The 27,736-nt window shown below is 40.3% G+C and overlaps 1 protein-coding gene across 2 annotated transcripts in view; it reads right to left on the reverse strand.

Moving 5' to 3' along the window:
* Positions 1-25,500, reverse strand: part of ITGB6 (integrin subunit beta 6) — a 62,678-nt gene extending 37,178 nt beyond the window's left edge. The window contains exons 1-7 of one of the 2 annotated variants that reach the window (XM_070731608.1): positions 25,206-25,500; positions 24,623-24,702; positions 17,263-17,467; positions 14,182-14,428; positions 11,059-11,224; positions 9,965-10,126; positions 5,692-5,787 (exon numbers count right to left, since the gene is read on the reverse strand). In XM_070731608.1, the coding sequence (XP_070587709.1) occupies positions 5,692-5,787; positions 9,965-10,126; positions 11,059-11,224; positions 14,182-14,428; positions 17,263-17,467; positions 24,623-24,702; positions 25,206-25,266 (1,017 nt within the window). In that variant the 5' untranslated portion in view covers positions 25,267-25,500. Of the gene's footprint in view, positions 1-5,691; positions 5,788-9,964; positions 10,127-11,058; positions 11,225-14,181; positions 14,429-15,466; positions 15,653-17,262; positions 17,468-24,622; positions 24,703-25,205 lie in introns of those variants that run through there. The other variant, XM_070731609.1, reaches the window with a different exon arrangement.
* Positions 25,501-27,736: the final 2,236 nt, after the last annotated feature.

A 27,736-nucleotide genomic window follows, 5' to 3' on the forward strand; every position in this document is an offset into this window, starting at 1 on the left:
GCATGCACAGAAGCAAAGAAATCAGCAAAATTTGCCAAAATCTCACATGTGCAAACATCCTTGCGTGAGATTTCACTTCTGCACCCATGTGCAGAAGCTGAATTTCGTGCCAGGGGGCGCACCCGCACCAGATGCCAGGAGTGTACCAGTAGCGCTGGTGGAGGGCGGCCCCTCAGTGATCACATGCTTCCAGATGTTGAAGAAGAGAAAAAGGGCAAATATGCTGGGAGTTGCCCTAGTTTATATTCTCTGTTGGGCTCCACCTTGAGAGTTTCCTGTTCCTATGTAAGAAAAGTATCCCATTGGCTGCTAGACTTTCATGGGGCAGGGGGCAACTCTGTAGACAGTCTTGAGTCCATGTTTGCTTGACCCTTGCTGGCTGATGCAAGCTTCCCATGTGCCATGTGATGTGATGGGTAGATGGCTAATCCTATCATGTCCTAAGGGTGATGGGATTAAGACCTTCACCCTTAGGACATGATAGGATTAGCCATCTACCCATCGCATCATATGGCACATGGGAAGCTTGCATCAGCCAGCAAGGATTAAGGTCTTAATCCCACCACCCTGGAGCTGAAGGGGGGGGGGGGGGGCAGGAAACAGCAGGAAGCTGCTTTGTCTTTAGAACATGTTTCTCCTTTCCTCATCCAGATAAACATATTCTTCGTTTTCAATATTTCCTAGGATATTTCATTTTTATAGGAGAGGGGTCTGCTAACTTCCGTCATAATCTTCCCTCAGGAAAAAAAAAATCAAATTTATAAGGTCAGCTGATAAATGATAAAATAAATAAACATGTATCAATAAATGAGGGTACCAACTCTGATATTTTTTTACCAGATACATATTTATTGCCAAAGTTAACATTTATAAAGAAGTAAAAAAGAATAGGTAGCAACAAAAAAGTGTATAAAATAGAATGTCAAACATGCACATAAAATCTCTCCCCTGGTTGAATACAGAGAAATATGCTTCATCAATAATAATTATTCTCCTCCTTGCAAAGCAAGTTCACAATTTATAACCTTCTGCCTCTATATTTGCAAAATTACTAGATAACCATAAAAAATATCACAAGTGTAGAAATCTATTATCAATCAACTGATTTGACTTACCATCTATCTACTTATATAAAAAAGCAATTAACAGGCAATCCCAAGAACAAAAGTAAATTTCTAAACCCTCTGAACTATCTATTATTGTATTTAACTCACAGAAAATATACTAGCAGCTTCTAATCTCCCACAAACCTACTACAATCATTCTCTCTGATCCATCCAGGATCAAAATCCATAGGGTGATTCTTACCAGTTAAAAAAAAATCCAGGTTATCATCTTTACTTTCTTTAAAATTTTAACTGGGACTATTCTAAACTAGTGCTTTACATTTCTCACAAACATAGGTCTCCGTCGAAAATATCTCCATAATATTTGTTGTTCAGTTAATTTTCCTACAAATTCCAAAGTCCACGGAAAGGGGCGGCATGCAAATCTAATAAATAAATAAATAAATAAATTGGCAGTTGTCGTTTGTTTTGTCCATAGGACAGTTAGGCCTTGTACCCGCCCCATATTCCTTGGGCGGGAAAATACTGCAAGGTGATTGGTTGGCAACTTCATTCCACAAACTATCAGCTTCCTTCTCTTTCAAATCTGTTAATAGTGAATTAATTTCCAGTCCATCTGATTGCATAGCTAATTTAACTACTGTTGCTTGTATCTGGATATCTTCTTTAGGATGATTTGGAACCGTGGCAAATTCATGAAACCTTTTGTCATATTTTTCATTTAAAGCTTGTAATCAGAAAAGCTTTTTCTCCCCCAAAAGTTTCCAAAAAAAGGCTTTAACGTGAAATCATCTACCGCGTTTCCCCGAAAATAACAACCTGTCTTTGAACCCTGAAATACTGTAAGCGTTTGGCCTTATGCCATGTGCTCAAAAGCCTGATTGGGCTTATTATCAGGGGATGTCTTATTTTGGGGAAAACAGGGCATATAATATGTAATATTCTAAATATTTTTATTTATTGTTACATTGATTTTAATATTTTCCAGATCTGTCTTACAGTCAAGCTCTCACAGCAGGATGTGGCTAGATGACCTACAAGGTCCCTTCCAACTCTGTTATCTGTTAAACAGTTCCTTTCCCAGAACAAAGGGAGAAAATAGTCCATTACAAAATAACTACAAGAAGAAGCTGGGATAAAAATTCCCACAAATAAAAAAGAAAAAAAGGGGAAATTCCCAACTTTTAAAAATTAAAATTAAAAAAACCCTAAGGATTTATCAAAAATAAAATGAAGTAATGGGGTTATTTTATTAAAAAACCTAGTAAAGTATAAAATCTTTTTTTAAAATAAATTTTATTGATTTTTTAAAATTTTAACAAAAAGATAAAAGTATAAAATCTTTAGAGTAAGCCTCTAGTGTAAATCAAATCACCTTCACTGCAAAGAAGGAAGGCCTCATACTGCCAACTTCCTTGTGGTGAAGGAGAAAGTATTCCAAAATTTACAGAAGGAAGTTCACAGTTGTAAATCAGCAAGACAGTAATCAGCATTCAACCAGGCTGTTGACAATTAAACTTCAAAGCTTAAAAAAGTGGTACTAAAGACAGAGGTGCACCTAAAAATAGAAATAGTGACAGGAAAAGATGGAGACCCAACCCTCCATCTGTTCTTATTGAGAACTGGAAACCTCCCAGACAGTACACAGTTAACTGTAGGTCATGGTGTGTTGTTCCCAGTAGCTCCCGTTCAAATCTGGGGACCATGCTGCCAATGATCCAGCTTTGACCGCAAAGCCATCTGCTTGTCAACAGGAAGAAAAAAGTTGCTCTGCTGCTCTCATTTTCTGGAGAGAGCTCTAAGCACTTGCATTGCAAATTGTTCAAAAACAATGCTGACTTGTGTTACACTATTGTAACTATTGTGCCCAGAGTCACTCTGGATAGTGAAAGGGTGACATATACATTTTATAAAAAGATAATCCTAAGAAATAAGGAGGGAGGTTGGGTTTTGGATGTTCATTACCAGCTTCCCAAGAAAACTCAATGGGGAAGCCGCCTAGAAGCTGGAAGTCACTGCCACTAACTTTTTGCCCACCTGCGGTCAATCTGTTTCACTTTTTAGGTATGAAAATTATCGCAATAGCATTTAGACTTCTATATCGCTTCATGGTGCATTTACAGCCCTCTCTAAGTGGTTTACAGAGTCAGCCTCTTGCCCCCAACAATCTGGGTCTTCATTTTACCCACCTCGGAAGGATGGAAGGCTGAGTCAACCTTGAGCCAGTGGTGAGATTTGAACTGCTGAACAACAGCTAACAGTTAACTGAAGTAGCCTGCAATGCTGCACTCTAACCACTGCGTCACCCTGGCTCTATTATCTTTGAAAAGATGGATCATGGGCTATTTAGTATTCTTTTAAAAGTACCAAATTAAAGAGCCACTAGATAATCCTATGATACATCCGGTTAAATCTTAAATCTAGATTAGGAGCCATGTTTGTGTGAGTTTTATTTAGTGCCTTGAGATTGGATAGATTAGAATAGATTAGAATAGATTAGAATAGAATTCTTTATTGGTCAAATGTGACTGGACACACAAGAAATTTGTCTTGGTTCATATGCTCTCAGTGTACATAAAAGAAAATATAGATTTTTCAAGAAACATGTGGGACAACACTTAATGATTGCCATAGGGGTCAAATATTTGTATTTAACTAATGCTGTAAGATTCTATCTACTTTTTTGAAGTTTCAATGAACTCAAGTGGAATTTCTTCCATACAGATGCAGAGAGGAAGGTGCTGCAAGCCACATGTGGTATTGTTAATGAGGCAAATGTGCTTTGACAGTTTTCTCTGAAAGGCATTCAGGCCATGATTGAACACTAAGGAAAATTCAGACCATTCAAGAAATGAAAGGCTGAGGGGGTGGAGAAGGGATGGACAGGTTCTTAGATAAGGACTTTCTGGCTTTCTCTGAATATCATTTAATCTTGAGATAGTCACCACTAACTGATCACAAAATCACATATTCTTTGGAATTCTACACCCTCTTGTATCGCTCTGTACCTCCACTATTATATGAACAGTTTCACATTGCATTATTTTTATTGTCATGTCCGAGTTCTCAGTATTTTTCTTTTTCCCCCAAAGAACATTAAATCAGGTTTTGTCATGTTCAAAACTCCCATTTTTATTGTGTTCTTTGGGTGGATTGTTTCTTTTCCTGTTTTAAAATAAAAGCCCTTCTGTTTTTTGTCTTTCTGCTGTACCACTTTGTTTTTTTACCCATTGAGGATGGAATTAGATTTAGTACCTTTATGCATGCTAAATTTATCCTACTTCAATGAGATTGGGATTCTGAATCTGATAACATTTCTGATTAGAACGTTGAATTTTTTTTTCTTTTTGGTTACCATCCATCCAGTAATGGGCAGCCAAAATGTTTACTACCACGTTGTGGGTGTGGCTTATTTTGTGGGAGTGACTTACATGGTCATGTGACCGGGTAGGAGTGGCTTGCCAGGCATGTGACCAGGTGGGAGTGGCTTGAACAATCATCATCGTTCAAGTGAACTGTTAAGTCCTCAACTTACAACCTTTTCAGTGTTGCTCGCTGGGGTGACAATTTGCTTCACGTTTCCCGCGCTCTGCTTCCTGGGCCACCCCCCCCTACCTCAGGCTGGTTAGCTAGGTGAATGGATGCTTCCAGAAGCATAAATGCTGCCAGCGCTGCTTCCACCCACGTCTTCTGTTTGCACCTCAGGCAGGAGGTGGCCACGTGAGGCTGGAGGGGAGTTGGGCAGGAGAGGGAAGCTCGTCCGAGGCCAGGAAGGAAGAAAGAGGAAAAAAGCAAGGAGTGCAGATGCAGCAGCAGCAGCAGTGGGGGGAAAAGAGAGAGTTGAGCCGGCACCAGTAATCCAGGAAGTGACAGCCGCCAATCAGCTGGAGCTGCGCACGCATCTTCATTTCCACCGGTGGAACTGTGTTCCACCCCGTCCTACCTGCTGCCCACCCCTGCATCCATCCCTTTCATCTTAATATTTAGCTATTTGACTTAGAAGGCCACTCAACTCTTCAAACCTCTCTGTGTTGTATGACATTAAAAAATAGGAAGAACTTCGACTGAAATACACAGTTCTTGTGCTAGTGCTGTCTCTGCTTTTCCAGCTCCCTTCCCGCTGTGGCTCTGACCTATTCATTTTTAAGCCATTGAGAACAAGGCTATGATACAATAACTTGTGAGCCAATTGTTTTAGCAGCACAGCACAGTGGCAGCCATAGAACCCACCAAAATTTTTGATGGACATCAGAAGACAGGCACTAACTAAATGCTGCACTACTGGAGCCAGATATGGCGTCATAACCCAGTATCCACACCAAGGACCATTGCAGAAACCTCCAGTGTCCAAGCTTGGCTGGGTCACTAACTGAAATGGAAACCATGTTATGCTGAGCTGTACCAGCCTTGGCGTTACAGCTTGATATCCACCAGGATAGTAGCCTTCGTGGCAATTCAACTGGGACAGGGTTGAGGCCAGTGTTCTTGAACTTGAACTCCAGGCAACAAACAGTATGGCCTCAACTTCAAATAATCTCAGTCCCACCCTCACCCCAAAGTATTTTTCAGACACCATCTTGAATGGCAGGTCTAAGAAGAACGTGAAAAGATGTGGAGATCTTACCTGATATAAATGAACTTGTTCCTTGGTGACTGCAAAAATTAACAAAATGTTGTTTTGCACAATCTTCTCTATCAATTGCCCTAAAGTTGGGTATTCCTGAGAAAATAAAAAAAAGGAAAATCGATCTTTACATTAGCTTTAAATTAAAAAAATAACTTACTGATGTGTGATAAGCACCTGGACAGTGCCAGATGAAAGGCTCACATAATTGGGTGCAGCGAGGGCACAGTAGGTTAATCAAAACATAGATCCTCCTTAATGTCCTCTTTCACCTTGCTAGAAGAAAGATATTAATTAATTAATTAACAAATCCAGGAATGTAAAGGGGGGGGGGGGTCATAGAAAAATGTGACTTGAGATTACATCCTGATTCATTCTTATTCAAATGGTTAATTAATTAATTAATTAATTAATTAAACAAAGGTTACCCTTCCTTTATGGAAAAAGTAAATTCATGTTTAAGAAAAGCAGAAACTAACCATTTCGGAAAAACACTGAGATTTCTATTAAGGAAGACAGCTATCTCAAAGCTTCCTATATAGGTTCTGTACATTGGATTTGTACAAAACAGTACAAATCCAATGGTTAAAACAATTTAAAACCCTTAATATAAGAAACAATCATACATCTCATACAAACCATACGTAAAGCAGAAACGGCCCAGGGGAATCATATCTTTTCTTCTATCCTTTCCCTGATATTTACTACTACATGTTTTTATTCTCTTTAACTTTCAATTTGTATTGGCCAAAATAAAGAAATAAATAAAAATGAATAACTAAATTGAATGGAATCCTGATGATTATTTTTGAGGAAATGGCACCTTGCGGTGAGATAAGGCTGAACAAATTGCTGCTTATTTATTGTTGTTTTGGTCAGGTTACATATTGTGTATTTTACCTTCACTCAATATGGAATTAGAAGGCTTTGATAAGAGTGATGAGGAAGCTTAACAAATAAATAAATACAGCTGTGTCAATAGAAAAGCAGGGAACCTCATTTAGAGTTCATCTACATCACCACACAAAATTATGAAGCCCAGGAGACAGAATTGGAGAAAGGCTGCATTCAGCACTTTCACACTTTCACAACTGTGGGTGCTCATTGAAAAAGACTGTGTGAAGAAAAGCCCCTCCATCACACTTGATAAGCATCCACACTGGAGCTAGGAATGACTTATCCTGTGTGGTCTTCAACAAGCATTAAAATATTCTTCAAAACCCTGAGAAAATCACCGAGAAGTTGAGCATGCCTGCAACTGAATATTTACTGCCTGGAGTGCAAAACTGGCAGCGGGAGGAGATCGCTCTTGTCTCCCTTCCCGCCCGGCTGCCCCGTGCACCAGAGCTGGCCGGTCGCTCCTGCCCTCCCCACTTAAGCCGCCACTGCTGCTGTTGCTCTTTTGGAGCCTCACTTCCTTCTCCCCCCAATGAACCACTTCAGACCACTTTAGACCCATGCCAAATTAGGTGGACAGAGGGGGAAGGTAAAGAAGAGGCAACAGCCAGGCATACAAGGATTCCCAAATCTTGTTTTTCTCTCTCGCGTTGAACCAGGCCGACTTGCTTGCTCCCAACCTCGCTTGGTTACCTTGTTTGGTTTCATTTAGGTGCCATTCGAATTCATAGAAATCCAAGGTGGCTAGGGGAAGGATTCTTGGTGGCTGGAAGGGGGGGGGATTTTTTCTCCAGTACACCGGGCACAAGCGGGACATCCCCCCACTTTCCAGCACCAAGAACAAGCAGTCCTGCCCCAGCTGCTCTCCTGGGGCTGCACAGTTGCCACCCTACTGCTTGTGCCCGGGATTGATTGATTGACTGATTTATTTATTTATTTACTTACTTACTTACTTACTTACTTACTTACTTACTTACTTACTTACTTACTTACTTACTTACTTATTTATTGGATTTGTATGCCGCCCCTCTCCATGGACTCGAGGCAGCTAACAACAGTGGTAAAAACAGCATGTGACAATCCAATACTAAAACAGCTAAAAACCCTTGTTATAAAAACCAATCATACATACAAACATACCATGCATAAATTGTAGAAGCCTAGGGGGAAAGAATATCTCAGTTCCCCCATGCCTGACGACAGAGGTGGGTTTTAAGGAGCTTACGAAAGGCAAGTAGGGTGGGGGCTATTCTAATCTCTGGGGGGAGTTGGTTCCAGAGGGCCGGGGCCACCACAGAGAAGGCTCTTCCCCTGGGTCCTGCCAAACGCCATTGTTTAGTTGACGGGACCCGGGATGCTGTAGGAGAAATCCCCCACTTCCAGCCAGTAAGAAAAATCAAGCACAGCTCCCCTCCCACTCCTTCTCCCAAGGGAGCACACCCGCTTCCTGGCCAACACGTCTCCTACAGACATTCCTTTGGCACAGACTCTGTTCCTTCAGCAGCGTTGCTTGTTCTCGGTGGCTGAAAGGGGCGGATTTCTCTTCCGGCATCCCAGACACAAGCAGCAGGGTGAAAACCGCTGCACAGCTCCAGGAAAACAACAGGGGCAGGACTGCTTATTCTCGGTGGCTGGAAGGGGAGGAATTTCTCACTTGTGCCTGGGATGATGGAGGAGAAATCTCCCCCCTTCCAACACCGAGAACAAGCAGCTGTGCCCCTGCTGTCCCTCTGGGACTGTGTAGCAATTCTCACTCTGCCGCTTGCAACCAGGAGGACAACCACCACCCTTGCCCGTTACCGAGAACAAGCAGCGCTGCTGCTGCTTCTCCTCTGGGGTGCCCGAGCTGCCCAGGCAGTCAGGACTGCAGATGCACATCACTGTGGGCTGCAGGGTTGGGACTGCACAAGAAGCCTGTTCAGGTGGGGAGGGTGGGAAGCCCTAGTCGGCTGGTCCTGGATGACAACTCTGCTCCCTTAGGAAGTGACAGCCGGGATCCTGTCTCCTGTCTTTGAGCACATGAGCTGTTCTTCGTTCGCATGCGTGTCAGACACCAAGCTAAGTAGCCAGCGCACATGCAAACACTGGAAATAGGAAATGTTCTTTCGGTTTCTGGCACTCCCACATGCGTGAAGACTAGTGCTCCAGAACCCGGAAGAGCAATATGTCATGGCTCCACATGTCTGGAGTGATGGCTCTGCGTGCCACTTCCGGCATATGTTCCATAGGTTCACCATCACAGCTGTTTTGTCGGGCTCTCTGGTAGATTCCTCCCAAAAATTCACAGGTACAAATTTCAGACACACACACGTCTGAAAATTCAAAACAATGTTCTTTATAATGAAAATTCATTTAAACTAAGCCCTCTTTTGGTATAGCAAAGAGCACTCGTCTCCAAACAAACTGGTAATTTGCACAAGTCCCTTATCAGTTCTGTGATACTTAGCTTGCAGCTGTGAGGCAATTCACAGTCCTTCTTTCACAAAGTGAAACACACTTTGCTCTGGTTTAGTTTCAAAGCGGGGAAAAATCAGCACACAAAAGGTCAAAGTCAGTAAAGCAGTCACGAAACACAACGATCAGATAATCCTCCACAATGGCCAAACCCACAGGCTGCTATTTAAAGCAGCATCACTAATTACCACAGCCCCACCCAACCACAGGTGGCCTCATTTTCTTTGATAATAATCTCTCAGTTGTTGTTGCCTATGCATCGCTCTCCACATGCATGGCTGTATCATTAACTCTTGTTCTGAATCCAAGGAGGAGCTAGATAATTGATCTCCTTCTGAGCTGTCTGCCCCACTCTCCTCCTCCCTGTCACTCATGTCTTCTTGGTCAGAGGAGCCTTCATCATCAGATTCCACCGGGGGCAAAACAGGCCTGCAGCATGTGGATGTCTCTCCCACATCCACAGTCCTTGGGGCAGGAGCTGGGCCAGAGCTAACCACAACACCAGCTATAGCACATCCCCAACTTTAAGAATTCATGATACAGGAATGGTGTTAGAAGCCATCTCAATTTGGTCTAATAAGATGGTGCTTTTTACACCAGATTTGGGATGCCTCTTAATTTAGAAAATTAATGTCCCTATGGCGGTAAAAGACATTATTGCTTTCCATTCTTCCGAAATAGTGTAGGATAGTTTTCAAATAGGAGATGTCCTTAACCCTGCATGAAATACAGCTCTGTGATAAAAGGGTAATTTTATTCTAATTCATCTGAAAATGGCCCGGTACAAATTATATTTTCTATGTTCATTTTAGAATACTTTAAAAGGCATAATGCAGTGAGTTATACAAATGCAATTTCTAACACGATTAAATGTACAATGCTGGAGAATGGGAAAGGACTGAATAAAATAAAAAGTAATTACCAAAACAGTTGACATGGAGTATTCATTCCGTTGATCCAAGTGGCATTTTCCATCATTTGGAATGACTATTCCTGCTAATTTACTGTCCATCCCAAAATGAGAATCAGCATCACTCACAAACACTAACAGATGTAATGAATCATTTCTCCAGCCAATTTTTTCCTGCAGTAAAACATTAATAAATGATGACAGGGAATATGAGGTAAAGCAATATATGCAACAATTTGGTACCACGTGCAGAAATATGAAATATGATTTATCTTGTTCTGATGATTAAAAACATGCCAAGCTCTACTCTACAAAGAATGAAAATTAGTATTCGAAAGAATTATCAGAGACAAACCATAAGATTTTGCTGCCTGAGGTGAAGTAGTAAATATTACTCCTCAGTGAAACTTGTAGAGCAATTAAGGTCAACCATATTATCTGAGTACTTGGGGTAAAGTATAATAAATTATATACATAATCAGCCATTCAGAATATTATTTAGATAAAATAGTAAAAATACAATTCACATAATCTGCAAACAGTAATTCTTTAAACAGATGAAATCCTACAGTTTAACATCCACAGTAACCCAGGAGTCGGGAGTGGAGGAAAGAGCTAGGTTTTTTAAAACTTTTTTTGAACATTGTGAAGTACTCTCATATGGGATGTTCTGATCTAAAGTAAAGCTAGCAATAGACCGCCTCCTGCCGCACGAATCCCAGCGACCGATTAGGTCCCACAGAGTGGGCCTTCTCCGGGTCCCGTCAACTAAACAATGTCGGTTGGTGGGCCCCAGGGGAAGAGCCTTCTCTGTGGCGGCACCGGCTCTCTGGAACCAACTCCCCCCGGAGATCAGAACTGCCCCTACTCTTCCTGCCTTCCGTAAACTCCTCAAAACCCACCTTTGCCGTCAGGCATGGGGAAATTAAACATCTCCCCCTGGGCATGTTTAATTTATACATGGTATGCTTGTGTGTGTGTCTGTTAGTATATGGGGTTAGTATATGGGGCGGCATACAAATCCAAATAATAAATAAATAATAAATAAATAAACATAGTCTTCATTTACTCCAAATCTACATGATACACAGATATTGTTTCTTTACCTTACAAACAGCTGCCTGCATAATTGCATCAAATCCTCCTTCTGGAGTATCTAAATTCGCACTGATTTTCTGCTTTTTCACAATTTCATTGAATCTTTCTGCATCGTTTGTCAACGACAGAACATGCTTGTATCCAAATGTTGGCAAACAATCAAATGCGATATTTCTGTAAAGTAAAATATGTTTATGTACTTATAAATAACGATGGGGGGGGTCACACTATAAAGTTTTAGGGTTGAGGTGCATTTGGTATAGCCCTTCATTCTTTTCAGTATTCAGCAGTACGATCTTGCGATGGATTATAGTTTATATGATTGGTATCTCCCTGAAGATGTGTGTTGAATACATTGTAGCTGAGTGATAGGATTTTGAATTCACTATTCCTAGGACAACTGGGTATATAGTGATGCTCCAAAATGAAGCGCAATTTACGGGACATTTGGTGAGCAGCATTACTTGCAGAGAACTACTATTTCCTAAAATAGCAATAGCGCCTTTACTTATATATTTCATAGTGCTTTACAGCTCTCTCTAAGTGGTTTACAAATATGTCATTTATCCTTGCCAGATCAGAAAATGGATGGCAGTTTTTTGAGATCAGTGGGAACCAGAATAATTCTATCGTTGTAACTTTGTATTCCTACTGTAGCTTTGAGTATGTTGAGGAATTCAATAAATTTTGTTAGTTCATAGACTCTGGTATGCGCCCTCAACATGCTCCACTGGTGGAGTTTCTCAGTGCCTGGTGGAATAGCCTGATGCTGCATCTGATAGGTTTTCAGTTGCCCTTTCAAGGAGCACAGCATCCTTAGCTTAATTTCCAGAAATCTAGATAATCACCTTCCCTACCTCCACATAAAGGAATAGCTTATGGACAAGCTATCCTTGTCTTTCGCAAACTCCTTAAAACCCACCTCTGCCGTCAGGCATGGGGGAATTGAGACATCTCCCCCAGGCCTATACAGTGGTACCTCGAGATACGAGTTTAATTCGTTCCGGACCTGGGCTCTTAAGTCGAGCAGCTCTTATCTCGAACGACTTTTCCCCATAGGAATTAATGTAAATAATTTTAATTGGTTCCAGCCCTCAAAAAACTCACAAAGTTAGTCTAAATTATGCAGAAAGACATGTTTTTAATGAAGAAATGTACATGTACATATAAATGAATAATGAAGTTTCTTTCACTTAACTTGTAAACTTTCTTAAACTTTTAAGTTTACATATGTTCAACTTCTCTGCCACCCAATCCTGTAGGACAGAGGTCCCCAACCCTTTTTGCACCAGGGACCGGCTTTAAGCGATCAAGAGAGGAATGGGTGAATGAATGGACGGAGGGTGGGAAGGAAGGAAGGAAAGAGGGAAGGGACAGGAACAGAGGAAGGAAGCAAGGAAACTTATGAAAGGGGAGAGTAAGAGAGGAATGAGTGAAGGGAGGGAGGGAGGGAAGAAGGTGAGAAGGAGAAAGAAAAGAAGAAATAGAGGAAGGGAAGGTAAAAAGAGAAAGAAAAAGAGCAAGAAAGAAAGCTGCAAGCACCCCCCCCCCGAGCCCCCCAGGCCGGCTGCAACCTTTTAAAACATGCGCGCCGCTTCGCAGCTGTCTCCTGAAGCCGAACGCGGAAGTTAGCGTTTGGCTTCAGGAGACAGCTCCTTGGCGCTTGTATCTCGAATTTGGGCTTGTAAGTAGAACAAAAATATCTCTCCCCTCCCAGCTCTTATCTCGAGTTGCTCTTAAGTAGAGCAGCTCTTATGTCGGGGTTCCACTGTATAGTTTTATGTATGGAATGCTTATGTTGTATGTTCTTTTAAATAATGGGGTTTTAGATTTTTTAATATTAGATTTGTTCTCTGTATATTGTTTTATTATTGTTGTATGCCGCCCCGAGTCTGCGGTGAGGGGCAGCATACAAATCAATCAATCAATCAATCAATCAAAGAAAGAAAGAAAGGAAGGAAGGAAGGAAGGAAGAAAGAAAGAAAGAAAGAAAGAAAGAAAGAAAGAAAGAAAGAAGTGTTTGGAAACTACAAATTGTGCAAAATGCAGCCGAGTGAGCAGTCATGGGCTTGCCCAGACATGTGCATTTATATCCAACACTCTGCGGTCTGCATTGGCTGCCAATTGGTTTCCGGACTCAATTCAAAGTGTTGGTTATGACCTATAAACTCCTACATGGCATGGGACCAGGACACCTCCGAGACCGTCTTCAGCAACCGGTCAGGTCCCACAGAGTTGGCGTTCTCCAGGTTCTGTCAACTAGACAATGTTGTTTGGCGGGGCCTAGGGAGAGAGACTTCTCTCTGGGGCTCCTGGCCCTCTGAAATCAGCTCCCCCTGGACATTCGTATTGCCCTCACCCTCCTCGCCTTCTGTAAGAGTTTGAAGACTCATTTATGCCGCCAGGCCTGGGGCCATTAGATCTTTGCTCCCTGGCCAATGTGTTGAGAGAATGAAATGATTGTTTTTTAATGCTTTTTTTGGGTTTTAGATTAATTAATTGAATTCAAGATATTGTATACTGTGTATTATATGTTGTGAGCCGTCCCGAGTCCTTGGAAAGGGGCGGCATAGAAATCAATCAGTCAACCAGTCAACCAGTCAATCAATCAATCACTCAATCAATCAATCAATCAATCAATCAATCCATCACTCAATCACTCAATCACTCAATCAACAAACAAACAAACTAAAATAAATAATGATTATCCAGACCAGATTATCTGGAATCTAGTCTAGAGACCATTCTAAGAATGATTAAAGCAGGACTCGAGAACCCATAAGGCCAATGTATCTGATCCATCAAAGCCTTCTGTAATCTTGAAGTTTTGGAAATGATAATGAAAGGTGGGTCCAGAGTGTCACCTTGAAGAGAGTTGATTTAGCATGCATTGTTTGTGTGCATAACTTTAACAGGTGTGGGTGGGTTCTGATTGCATGTCTATGAATGAAAGGGCTACTGGAGGAGACTTCTCACTTTTAGCAGTCCCTGACTTGTCTCCCGGCGGGGAATCCCCTCTTCCTCTGTTAAAACAATGAATTAATCTAATTGTATTTAAGGAGAAATATTTCACTCAAATTCAAACCATATTTCTAAAGAGATAGAAGAAATGTTTGAATTTTTCTACCAACCGGCAAGGATTCTTCAGATCTTCTTTCAGAGTATTGATGAATGGCAAAACTGGTTTTTCAACAAAAGACCCGAAGCCTATCTGAAAGTTACTTGTGCGCTTAGACATTTCTTTGGACAAGGTAGACCCCAGTTCCTTTATGGTTTTCAGATCATCGTCCATAGAAGCTGAAAGGTCCATGAGGTAGTAGAGATCAACTGGATAATCTTCAGTCTGACGAACATTGATCTGTATCGTTTCTTCATTTCCTGGTGGAGCCAAAGGGGAAACAGAAAACTAATCAAATGTGTGTGGTTAAAAAGGGGAAGTACAATATTGACTGGGCCTCTTTATTCTCTATGCTGCATGGTATTATTCTGTAACAAAGAATATCTCAGCAGTAGCAATTAACTCTTTTAATAATTAATCGTTTCATATGGATGGTGGAAACATCTGCAAAATATAATTGCAAAATATGCTTTATGGACAGACTACTTCAAGAAACAACAAATTAAAAGTTGGAATGACTAGCTTGGTAAAAACGAACAGACAACACCCTGTCTTCCCCATCCCATTGGTCAGGAAGACTTCCTTCCCATAGAAACATCAGAAAGTTTGTTTCATTAATGATATTTTTCCTGAGAAAAGATGGAACCATTTTTTCAGCAAACCTAGTGTAGGGTTTCCTGCCTAAGCAGGGGGTTGGACTAAGCAGGGGTTTGGTCATGTGACTAGGTGGGTGCGGCCAATTTAGTAGTTCATTTTGCCAGGGAATAGGGAGTTGGATGATGACCTCCGAGGTCCCTTCCAGCCTTTGCTGTGCTGTTTCAAAGCATCCTCTGAAGCTGTGTATAGTGCCAGCCAGATTTGTGGTCCTCCCTCCCTCCCTCTCTCTCCTCCCCCAAATAAAATATTAATCATAAGAAAAGGCTCACCAAAAAACAAGGAAAAATCAAGCTGCTAACAAAGAACCTACCTGAAACTCATGCCACACTCCTGCCCTATAGAGATAATGAGATAATGACCGTATAGAAGGTGGAAACCTGATGTTTGGCTCCATTCACACAAGCAGGTAAACAGATCCCTAGGAAGCCCATTCTAGATGGGATATTTTGAAATTTCCCCATGGCAAGATTTGGCAGCTAAGTAACACAGTAATAGAATCAGAATAAGCGCCCCACACTTGAGACATAGGACAAAAATGATTTAGCCACAATATGAACCACCCAAACCCTTTTAGAAATACAAAGCCCATATTGCACAAACCCCAAAACTTCAAAAACATAGAACCGTATGAGACTCCTTACTTTTATCCAGTTTATTGTTCAACTAACCCAGAATGTCACTTTGCTCCTGCAACTAGAAACCTCCTTCCGAAGGTTTTTCAGTTTAACTTTGGATGGTAAAATTTTTTTGGTAGCCCTTCACTGAGGAGGCTCCAAAGTTTGCAACACTAAGACTTGTGGACTTCAACTTCCATAATTGCTCAGCCATGCAGCTAAGTTTGGAGACTCTGATTTAAAGTGACAACATTTGGTTTTCTTTTTTGCCAAGCAATCTCCTGGCTGGAAAATGAGTCCTATTTTTTTCCCTTCTAACAACTACCTCTTTCTCCCTTCCCTTCCCCTCCTCTTTCTTTCTTTCTTTCTTTCCTTCCTTCCTTTCTTTCCTTCTTTCCTTCCTTCCTTTTTTTCTTCCTTTCTTTCCTTCTTTCCTTCCTTCCTTTCTCTCTTTCTTTCTTTCCTTCTTTCCTTCCTTCCTTCCTTTCCTTCTTTCCTTTTTTCTTCCTTTCTTTCCTTCTTTCCTTCCTTCCTTTCTCTCTTTCTTTCTTTCCTTCTTTCCTTTCTTCCTTTCCTTCCTTCCTTCCCTTTCTTTCTCTCCTTCTTTCTTTCCTTCCTTCCTTCCTCCCTTCCTTTCTCTCCTTCTTTCTTTCTTTCCTTCCTTCCTTTCCTCCCTCCCTTTCTTCCTTCCTTCCCACCCTCCCTTCTTCCTTCCTTCCTTCTTGCAAACTGGCAGGGAAAAAAGCTTTAAAAAGTGAAAAACAACCCAGGAAGTGATGATGGGGGGGGGGGGGAGGCAAAGCCTTGCACTGCCATCTCTACAGGGTCTCCCAACCAGCCACCGCAACTGCTACCTACTCGCCCAAACGGGGCCGAATGGGGCCAAATTAGGAAAATTTCACCCCTGCTCTGCTTCATGAGCTGTATTGGTTGACAGTTTTCTTCTCGGTCCAGTTCAAGATGCACTTTTTGTGTGTATGAAAATAATTTAATGAGATTTAGTAATGTTGCCAAAGTATGAGAAAATTACTTATTGAGAAATTATTTGAAAAGGCAGAGAGTCTCTTTTGGAGAAAAACATTAGTAAATTGTTTCTGCTTTCCCCAATTACTATTTCCCCTGCTACAAATCTGTATATTTCTCAAATCTATTCATCAAACGTGCTGCAATCATAGCTAAACAAATACACCTATCTGGACTGAAGTAGCATTATAATATTTTCAAATGATAGGTATTTGCTTGTAGGTTATAATGGATTCTATTGTTCTGTGTCATATTAATATTGCAGTAGGAAAAAAGGAAATTGCTAAAGCCATTGTGAACAAAATATTAACTTCACAGAAATGCTCCTGTGTCTCATATAGCCTCAGGTGTCCTTTTATCATTTGATTGGGGAAAAAAATCCCCAGGTGTTTACTCAGAAATATATTTCCTAAGTTGAACAAAGCTAACTCTCTAGTAAATTAATCCAGATATCTCCTTTCAAATCCGTAGCCTCTTTTTTGCAGACCAAATTGTGCCTTGACTTTATTGCCATGGCTTTTTGTGTAAAGTCTTACAATTTGTCATGATTGAGGCAGCAAACAAACAAACAAACAAACAAACAAACAAACAAATAAATAAATATAGATAGATAATTGATAGATAGATAGATGATAGATATAGATAGATAGATAGATAGATAGATAGATACAGTAAATGGATAGATAGATAGATAGATAGATAGATAGATAGATAGATAGATAGATAGATAGATAGATACAGTAGATAGATAGATACATTAGATAGATAGAAAGATAGATAGATATGATGCTGTAACTTACCTGGCCGCAGGAAAACAGTTATCTTTTGAGGAGAAATCTGAGTAACCTCTGAACCATTTATTTCTGGCCCGTCACTCAGGTGCTTGTTTTCATGGATCTCTACTTTGGAAATGGGAAATTCAATTAAATTTGGATGGCATCCTTCTGAAATAAGCTTTTCAAGAGTGTCACACCTTTTATGAATTTCAGATGGATCAGTAAAATTCTACAAAGAAGTGGAAAAACAAAAAAGCAACTGAGTAAAATATAAAATAGTTTAATTAAATGGATGGCTCTAATTATAAAGGGAATACAGTCATGGTTTTCCATGAGGTGTGTCACGACTACTCCAAGGTCTTTGACAGAGTGAGGGCCATCTGCAAGGTTGTGTCCATTTAGCTTGTATTTGGTGTTCTGATTCTTTATGTCAATGTGTAAGAAAGAGCATTTGTTGGTTGAGATTTGGAGTTGCCAGATGTTTGACCATTCTGACACAAAGTCATGGACTTTTTGAAGGGTAGAAACATAGAAACATAGAAGACTGATGGCAGAAAAAGACCTCATGGTCCATCTAGTCTGCCCTTATACTATTTCCTGTATTATTATCTTAGGATGGATATATGTTTATCCCAGGCATGTTTAAATTCAGTTACTGTGGATTTACCAACCACATCTGCTGGAAGTTTGTTCCAAGGATCTACTACTCTTTCAGTAAAATAATATTTTCTCACGTTGCTTCTGATCTTTCCCACAACTAACCTCAGATTGCGCCCCCTTGTTCTTGTGTTCACTTTCCTATTAAAAACACTTCCCTTCTGAACCTTATTTAACCCTTTAACATATTAAAATGTTTCAAACATGTCCCCCCTTTAGCAATGGTAGCAATGTTATTGTTGGTGTTAAAAAGTTTTACAACATCGGTGAACAGAATACAGTTGCTTATAATGTCATTGCAAAGGTCATTTATATAAAGTATAAAGAGTGTTGGTCCTAGAGTGCGCTGCCTTAGGGTACATCGCTGTTAACAGGAATGGGATTTGATAGGGTGCTCCCTATTTTGACCACTTGTTGTCTGTTTGACAAGAACGCAGCTACTCACTTATGTAGGGGTCCAGAGATGCCGTAGGATTTTAGTTTCAGAAGTAGTTTGTTGTGTATCACTGAGTCAAAGGCTTTACAGAGGCCTATGTAAATTGCATCTATTGTTTTGCCCTGGTCAATACCAAGGTGCCTGAAAAGTTTCTAAGTTTCTTGAAAATATTTTTTTCTATATTCTATCAATTACATAATGGAAAGACATGTGGGAAAAATATGCATTAGATCAACTATATTGCAGAATAGAAGTTCACTTTGGATGCAAAGGCAATTTCTTGAATGATTCAGAGGAGAAATGCAACGTACTGCTGCTTAGGTATCTTTCATTAATAAAAAGGACTTTGCTCAGACAAAAATGAAAAATACTGCCACTTATCATAGAATGGCTAAACAGAAGTATTGTAAGCTGGTCTAGAAATAATATTCCCAATTTAACATTTTGTATTAAAGGGCATGAAGCATATATGTTTTGGGAGTCTTTTTATGTAATCCTGGCTAGTGTGCCCATATTCAAATCATTTGGGTCTATAATTGAAATATCTGGAACGGAATAACCAAAGTACTTTTCTGTGTAAGTTTTTAAAAGCAATGCAAGAAAAAAGCTGGAGGAAACTAGTGTTATAATGCAAGGGTGCCAGACTTAAGGCCTGGGGCTGGATCCGGTCTTAGGGTACTTAGATCTGGCCCATGGGGCCGCCCTGGAAACAATGAAGGAATGGCCTGTGGACCGGATCAAAGCACTTGACCCTCTTGAGGTATATTTTTGTTGACAGAGGGTTGCAGGAAGCTGTGAAAGCCTAAAATGGCGCTCAGCAGCCCATTTTCGCTGGCAGAGCACTCAAGCCACCACAGGCATTGCTGACACAAGTGAGGTTGAGCTGGCCATGCCCCCCTGCCCCGCAACACCCAAACACAACCCCCTGGAGTCAAACACAATCCTGATGCAGATCGCAACGAAATCGAGTTTGACATGCCTGCTATAATGTATTTTTTTTCCTTATTAAAAAAGGAACAATGCCTTTCCATAAGAATCTTTGTACAGCATTTGTCTTTGTACAAACTTTACAATAAAAAGAACATTCTGGCTTCTTGATTAACAGTTCCACTTGATTTGAAATGGGGGGGCTGTTATTTACACCTGGTCTAAGGTGCCTGTTCCTTGTTCCTGTGCTCACACAACTTACTGTGTGGCACCCTCATTTCTGTATTCTATTCTGCCTGAGAAATAGGTCTGGCACTGCTGCCACCTTTATAGCCTGCATGAAGGACAAGTAAAAGAAAGCGATTGGTGGATTTCCCTGTCTCTATTTACTCTGCCATTAGGTATCTCCTGGAAGTGGAGAAATACCGTATTTTTCGGAGTATAAGACACACCGGAGTATAAGACGCACCTTAGTTTTTTGGGAGGAAAATAGGGAAAAGAATCTGCTTACCAGATACTCATCTGGCTAGCATCCTTAGTCTGATCAGTTTCAGCACATTATTTTATCCCCTGGTTAGGACTTTAAAAAAACCTTATTCAGAGAGAGTAACAATGAAAGAGCTTGCAAGCCAGTAAGAGCTGGGAACATTGTTAGCACCTGGTTAGGGCTGGAAAGAAACATTCGGAGCAAGTAGAGCAATAAAAACAGGGTTTGGAAAACATTCTTGACAGAGAGTAAGAGTGAAAGAGCTTGCAAGTGGGTAAGAGCTGGGAACATTGTTAGCACCTGATTAGGGCTGGTAAGAAACATTTGGAGCAAGTTAGAGCAATTAAAAAAACCTGCAAAGACTTAGGGCTTGGAAAACATTCTCTGCAAAGAATAACAATGAAAGAACCTGCAAGGTAAGAGATAAGAAGATCATTAACACCTAGTTAGGGCTGGGAAAAAAAGCTGTGGGAAAAAAAAGCTACATTCAGACTATAAGATGCACCTGAATTTTCAGCCTGTTTTAGGGAGGAAAAGGGTGCGTCTTATACTCCAAAAATATGGTATCTGCCAATTGCTCACTAAATGTGAATGGGCAGGAACTAGGGAATGACATGATTATTATTAGACACTATCAGTTTTGTACATGTTTTCTTGTATGAGCATAACACTAAATCCACGTCCAAAAGTAGTCCAACTATCAGCTCATATCAACTGATAATCAGATTCCCTTTGAAAACACACACACATCATGATAACACTAACCTTGAAGTTATATTTGTATGTCCTTTTGGGGACAGATGAAGGTTAGTTCCCTCCTCTCCAATATTTTCCTACTAGGGCTGACATTCAAATATGAATTTTCTTGGAAATAAGCCGTTTTAAGGTCCATGGAGGACAGGTTTCAGCGGTATAAACGTGCCTCAGGCTACACAATCACAACATAGGCAGGCAAGACGTTTTTCCTATGCAAACCATGCAAGCCTTTGCATGCCTACCGAGGAATGAACTAAAACCAAGGATACCAGCACTACACAAACTTCAGGGAAGGATTTTTAATACTACCCTGGGAAGGCTATCCATGGAGCTGCTAACCGTTAACACCAACTTGATGGCATATAATCAACGTTTTAATGATAATGACAGTCTAGGGAGTTACAGAATCTCGAAAACTTGAAAAGGAATTTCCCAGCCTCATTTATTTTGAGGTAATTAAGAAAGAGCCTCTCAGAATGGTAAGCTATCATCTGACTTGCCTGGAGTTTCTTGTTTGTTTTGTCAACTCCCTGTTCCATTCTTTTCTCAACCTTCTCACAATCTCTCATGTTGAGTGTGCCTCTTCCTTAATCCCCAGGTGCCACGGTCTCTGGCTACTCCTATTAAAATGGGAGGCAACCAGACCAGAGAGAATATGCCTGAAGCCCTTTCAAATGCCCTCTCCGTTCCTGTCAAGGAACCATCCCAGATCATTCACACAAACTTGTGTTTGAAGAAGAGGGGAAATCGCCACTTCCAAACTGAAACATACATTATCTACACAGGGCTTGAGGAAGAGACAAAGCCAATGCCAAGATGACATTATTTAATGATTAATGAGCCATATTTAAGCTGCAGTTAGCAAAGTGTGAGGAAACCCCCTAAGAAAACCCCATTAATCCCACAGGCATTCCAGCAGCCAGCTGGGTAAACTCGGGCCAGTCACTCTCTCTCAGCCCTAGGGAAGGGCAAGGTCAAATGATTTCTGAAAACCTTGCAAAAGAAAACTGCAAGGACTTTTCCATGAGTTAACATTGACTTAAATTCAAACACAGAGAGAGGGGGGAGGGAGAGAGAGACATACACACTTTTCTTAGGATATTTCTTGAACAGGGTAACTGAAGACCTACCCCATTCTTAGTTACATTTATAGCATTAAGGTCTGCCTTGGCTATGAATCAAGGGGGGAAAAGTTGCTCCACTGAGAAGGCATAGTGTATAATTATTTGAATGGAATATAAATATACCTTTCCCAAGCTTACTTTCTCAACAACACAATTTCTTTTAAGTCAAGATTGCTGTGGCTCCTATTCATGCTAAAAGCAAAATTGTATCTGAATTTATTCAAAATGGAAGTTGGCTTTTAGCTTTTAGAAATCAGACTTTCAAAAAAGCATCAGACCAAATTACCTATTGTTGTTGGACTTCCAGGAAAGAAATAGAAAAGTGAGGACAGTTCTGCTAAAAGCCCAGCCAAAGACAACAGTGGAATTAAGAGCCAGCAAGTACTGCAGCTCTTCATAATTCCTCTCTGAACAAGGAGTAGATTTGAGTTCACCTACGATTGCTCTTTGCAAAGTCATTGCAAGATTTTTATTTATTTTTATTTATTTATTTTGTCCAATACACAATACCCATTGAAGAGAATAGACAAGTAGTAATATATATAAAGAAAAGGATAGAAGAAAAGATATAAAAATAGGGGAGAAGATATATGAAAGGAAGAAAAGATGTATGAGATAAAGGAGAGACAATTGGACAGGGGATGGAAGGCACACTGGTGCACTTATGCACGCCCCTTACTGACCTCTTAGGAACCTGGAGAGGTCAATCGTGGATAGTCTAAAGGAAAAATGTTGGGGGTTAGGGGTTGACACTACTGAGTCCAGTAATGAGTTCCACACTTCGACAACTCGATTACTAAAGTCATATTTTTTATAGTCAAGTTTGGAGCTGTTAATATTAAGTTTAAATCTGTTATGTGCTCTTGTGTTGTTGTGGTTGAAGCTGAAGTAGTCATTGACAGGCAAGGACGTTGCAGCATATGATCTTGTGGGCAATACTTAGATTCATGTTTAGCAGGCTTAGATTGGAGGCTTAGAGTTCTGAGAGATGAGAAATAGCCATATTTTTTGCTGAAACCATGGTCAGCACCTTCAAAAGAACCTTTGGTTCGTGTATTTCCTTTTCACTTATGGAAATAGCAATAGCAGTTGGGTTTATATACAGGTAGTCCTTAAAATACGACTATAATGAAGCCCAACATTTATGTTGCTAAGTGAAAAATTTGTTAAGTGAGCTTGGCTCCATTTTACAACTTTTCTTGTCACAGTTATTAAGTGAATCATTGTGATTGTTAAATCAATAACTCAGTTGCCAGGTGAATTTCGCTTCCCCATTGACTTTGCTTGTCAGAAGGTCACAAAAGGGGATCGCATGGCTTCCCTGGTTCTGAATGACATGGTTTAGGAAGAAATGCTGCTGTTTTTGATGGCAATGCCACACTAGATCTCCATAGGTGGCCTTTGCCATAGAGGTAGTTCTTGACTTATGACCCGAACCTTCGGAGAGGGGCGGCATACAAATCTAATAAATTATTATTAATTATTATTATTATTATTATTATTATTATTATTATTATTATTTGTTTAACAACCATTTGTTAAACAACCACTTTTCTATTTCTTTCCTGGAAGTCCAACAACAATAGGTAATTTGGGCTGATGCTTTTTTGAAAGTCTGATTTCTAAAAACTAAAAGCCAACTTTTGAATAAATTCAGATACAATTTTGCTTTTAGCGTGACAAAAGTGACTTAGGATTTTTCTTCACACTTATGACCTTAGAAGCATCTTTGCAATCATAGTGATCATAAATTTAACCAATTTATTTCTTCATCAATGAGGTTCCTGATTTACTATTTTCCCCCCTCAAAACAAACAATCCAGACAAAGGCAAAACTGTATAAATAAAGTTTTCTATAACTAACTGTGAGTCTCTTTTACAGGGTCAGATTTGGGATTTACCAAAACAACAAAAGCCAGATAATGGAATGTGGAAACAGGACCAAGCATGATTTCTTCATTTGAAAATTTCTGAATACTAAGGAAAAGTTTTACTGTTTTCTGTAAGCACAATCAAGATTGTGTAAACATTAAATCATACGGTTACTTAGAAACAGTCAAACCAAAGCTACCAATTTTCTGCAGTTTTGAGCATGCACAATTTCACACAGAAGCTGGTGTCTGGCACCATATTTATATCAAAGGAGGTGCCCCAGTCTTGCTATATGAAGCATATTCCATTCTCTATGATTTGGGTTCTGGAGAACCCAGCACATGCTCCAATCACTAGGTCAGCTGAACTGAGCCAGAAATTTCTAGACTTTTTATTGGCAGAGACAGATTTGAAAATATTAGACAATTTCTAGGCTACAGTTAATAAATCCTAAATAAGACAACTCTTTCAATGTGCGTCCTCCTGGCCAAGTATTAGACTTATTTCTCCTCATTCCTTGTTGTATGTTTTAATGGATACACGATCAGACTCAGAATATTATCAGTCCAAGAAAGATGTTCCTTGGTAGAATATCTTTTTGGGCTGTTATGTAACTCCTCTGTACATTAGTACAATTATATCCTATCTATTTAATTCTATCGTATCTATTTAAATTGTCTCTTATTCCTTCCATAATATTCCTCTTTGTCCTAAACTTGTTAATTATACATATGAACAATCCTTTGAAAAGTGAGCTTGAACATGATTAATGAGCCTGGTTAATAATCCTTAAAGCATATCAATGTGAAATTCGGGGTTGCTTTTCTTAAGCAGCTGCTAGGTCACAAATTAATTTTTTTGTTAAATGGAAAGGGTATATAAAAAGCTTTTAAGATGGCTAAGAATCAGAGTTAGGGCCTAGAGATTGAAAAGAAAAGAAAGTAATGGATATGCTAATTTCCACTGATTCTAAGGTAGCTATTTTGACCCACTCTTTGAATTACTTTTCTCCTGAAGAATGTGGCTTGGAGCAGAGAGTTCAGAATATGAATAGCATATTAGTTAACAAACATATAATTTGTAATTACATCAAGTCATGTTTTGTGTGTGTTTGAAATAATTCACCTCTTGGAAACACCAGCCACAGCTTGGTCCAGAGAGCAAACAATCTTCACAGTTCATGGCACTCCCTGAATCACAATTTCCTACATGGAAAATCAAGGAAATATATTAGATTAGCTCATACTTTAATTATGTCAGGTTCATAACATTCTGGGCAGCGTTCTGACTTCCTCAAAGTTAGTTTGTCAAAAAATCCAGTTTTACTTGTTCGTTTGAAAAGCCCTTAGGTATTTACCGAAGAGATGGAAGTGATCTTTAAAATTTCAATCATTAAGAAATAAACCTTGTGGAGCAATAGTTTTAACTGGAATCAGTGTCATGCTTTATAGAAGAGGATAATTAGTATAAAGCAGCTTTTAATATTATTTTTATATTAGTCCTTGACCTGGTCTGTCCACCTGACACTGAATCGCTCTTCACGAAGTCAGACCGAAGTCCTTGAAAAAAAATTGAGAAGGGAGCTATATTTCTTTAACATATTTATCATAATCGCAGAGATCAGATTCAGAACCACAAAAATCACACAGACTCACATGAACAAGTACATATTCTGAAGTTTGTATTCCATATATAAAATGAGCCTTACCTTGTACATTATTATTCCTTTGTAGAAATAGGAAAAAAAGCCAGAGCAATTCAATCCCCATTCGCTTTCAGTTCTGGCTGCAGGCACAAAATATATCAAAAATTAATTAAGCTCAGAAAAAGGAAAGTTTGGAAGCCGTTAACATAGGGCTGAAGATTTTCAAACTATGGAGGTTTTCGAAGACTATAACAGAAGGCTACGTTGGTATAAAGGAAAGAACAACAACAAAAAACTCCTGGTACCTAAGCAGGTAGCCTGATAGATAGGTAAGCAGCATGGTTATGGAATTTAGTACAGTCTCTTTACTTCCTGGTTTGCCTTATAAGGAAGAGAGCTACGCAGTGAAAGGTGGAACAATTCTCACAGGTGAAGTCCTGAACATTTTCTTTTCTTTTTTAAGATCAGAGATTCAGTTTAGAGAGCTTGGAATGGTACGTATTTGCTGCCCATAAATATTGGAACGCAATGCACTTAGTTTTCCTATGCAGACCTACTGCTTTTTAAAACTTTAATATATTAGCCAAACTCTCTAATGTCTTAGCTGAACTCCATTCTAGGGATTTTATTTTGAAAAGGAATCTATACTCAATCCTCATCTTCAATGCAGTCATTTTAAAACCTAAATGATAAAATCCTGCCCAGTTTTGTGTGTTGTTTGCACATTGGATAGTCTTCCTTTCCATCTCCTTGTCAAAACCATTAGCAAAAACGTGGGAAAATACCAAAGCGAGGGCCAAACTTTGTAAAAACCAGAACAATAGAAAAACCAAAAACACAAATCATGTATATCCTCAATCAAGTGAAATTGTACACTTAGCTTAGCCCTCATAGTGACTCAAGGTTTGGTGGAACAGCCAGGATTCTACAGGCTTTTGAACATCATCTGGGTGGGAGTTAGCGGTGAGTTGCTCCCGATTGGGTGAACTGGTAGTGGCAACTGAAATGAATGAGACTCAGACAAGGAGTACAAGATGGTTCCGTTTATTCAGCTCTCTCGAAGTGACTTCAGCAAGGAACGCATCTGAGCTGTCAGTGTCAGAACAGCCCTTTTTATACGTTTAAGGCTCGCGCCTAAAAGAAACGGCCGTGCGTCTTAGCCAATCAGACGCGGCCAAGGTTTATTCACAGTTTAAACAGTATTTACAAGGTCTTTTCTTTTACAGAGTTTTACATTGGTTATATACAGACTTAACACCCCTCCCTCATTAGTTGAGTCAAAGTGTCAATCAGTGAGCCAAGTGACGTAGTCCTCCAATCGATTGGGCCGGCGTGACGTGCGCTCAGACCTGCGCAGATCATTGCCGGCTGGTATGTCTATGGTGGAGGTTGGCTCGTCGTTGTCTCCTGTCCGCGGCTGGGCCCAAGTTGGGACTCTGGCCTGCGGAGATAAGTATGCTGATGGCGCACCGTGCCCAGAAGAGGAGGAAGGCTCGGCGTCGCTGGAGGATGCATCTGGCCGTGGTAAGTCCTTTTGTAATTCCAAAAGTTCGAGTTGCGAATTAATGTCTGCTTGGGGGGAAGAATTTCCGTTAGCGGCCGGCTCTTCATTTGGTGTTATGCGCCCCCTTAAATGTTCGATGTGCCGCCTCCATGTGCGGCCATCTTCCAATTGTACCACATAAGATTTTGGGGCTGTTTGTTGCATTATTTTTCCTTTCAGCCAACTCAACCCCCCATCAAAATTTCTAGCAAAAACAAGTTGCCCTAGGTACATATTTCTTTCAGGTGCTATACATGTTTCATTATTTACATTTTGAGTACAATATCGAGGGTGCAACCTGTCCAGGGGGGACCTTATTTTTCGACCCATTAAAATCTCTGCTGGGCTTTTGTTTGTGATGGAATTTGGGGTGATATGCTGCATTAGTAAAAATTGATCTAATTTGTGTTGTATTTCCCCTGGGCCTGCCCTGCGCAAGGCTTCTTTGGCCACACGTACATAACGTTCTGCAAGGCCATTAACCCATGGCGAGTAAGGGGATGTGAGTGCGTGTCTGACCCCTAAGTTGCTTAAAAAACACTCAAATTGTCTGGCAGTCAATTGTGGCCCGTTATCTGAAACTAGGATGTCTGGGCACCCATGTGTGGCAAACAAATGGTATAATGCCTTAATGGTGGCACAAGTAGTAATGTTTTGCATAGCAATGATTTCCACCCATCTGGAGAACGCGTCAACCACAATTAAAAAGTTTTGAGTTCCAATAGGCCCTGCGAAGTCAATATGAATGCGGGACCATGGCCCAGTGGGTCTTTCCCATTCCAGAGGTGTTGTTTTCGGGGGATTGGGTCGTGACTCCTGGCAAGGGTCACAGTTTGCTACCCATTGCTCAATGTCCCTATCTAAACCTGGCCACCACAAGTAACCCCTGGCCAAACCCTTCATTCTGACAATGCCTGGGTGGCCTGCATGCAACATACTTAGTACCTTCTGTTTTAAGGTATTGGGAATGACCACCCTGTCGCCTCATAACACGCATCCCTTCAAGTAGGATAATTCCAACCTTTTAGATTTAAATTCTGACAGCCCAGTT

Source organism: Erythrolamprus reginae, chromosome 1 (assembly GCF_031021105.1).
Source record: "Erythrolamprus reginae isolate rEryReg1 chromosome 1, rEryReg1.hap1, whole genome shotgun sequence".
Taxonomy (NCBI): Eukaryota; Metazoa; Chordata; class Lepidosauria; order Squamata; family Dipsadidae; genus Erythrolamprus; species Erythrolamprus reginae.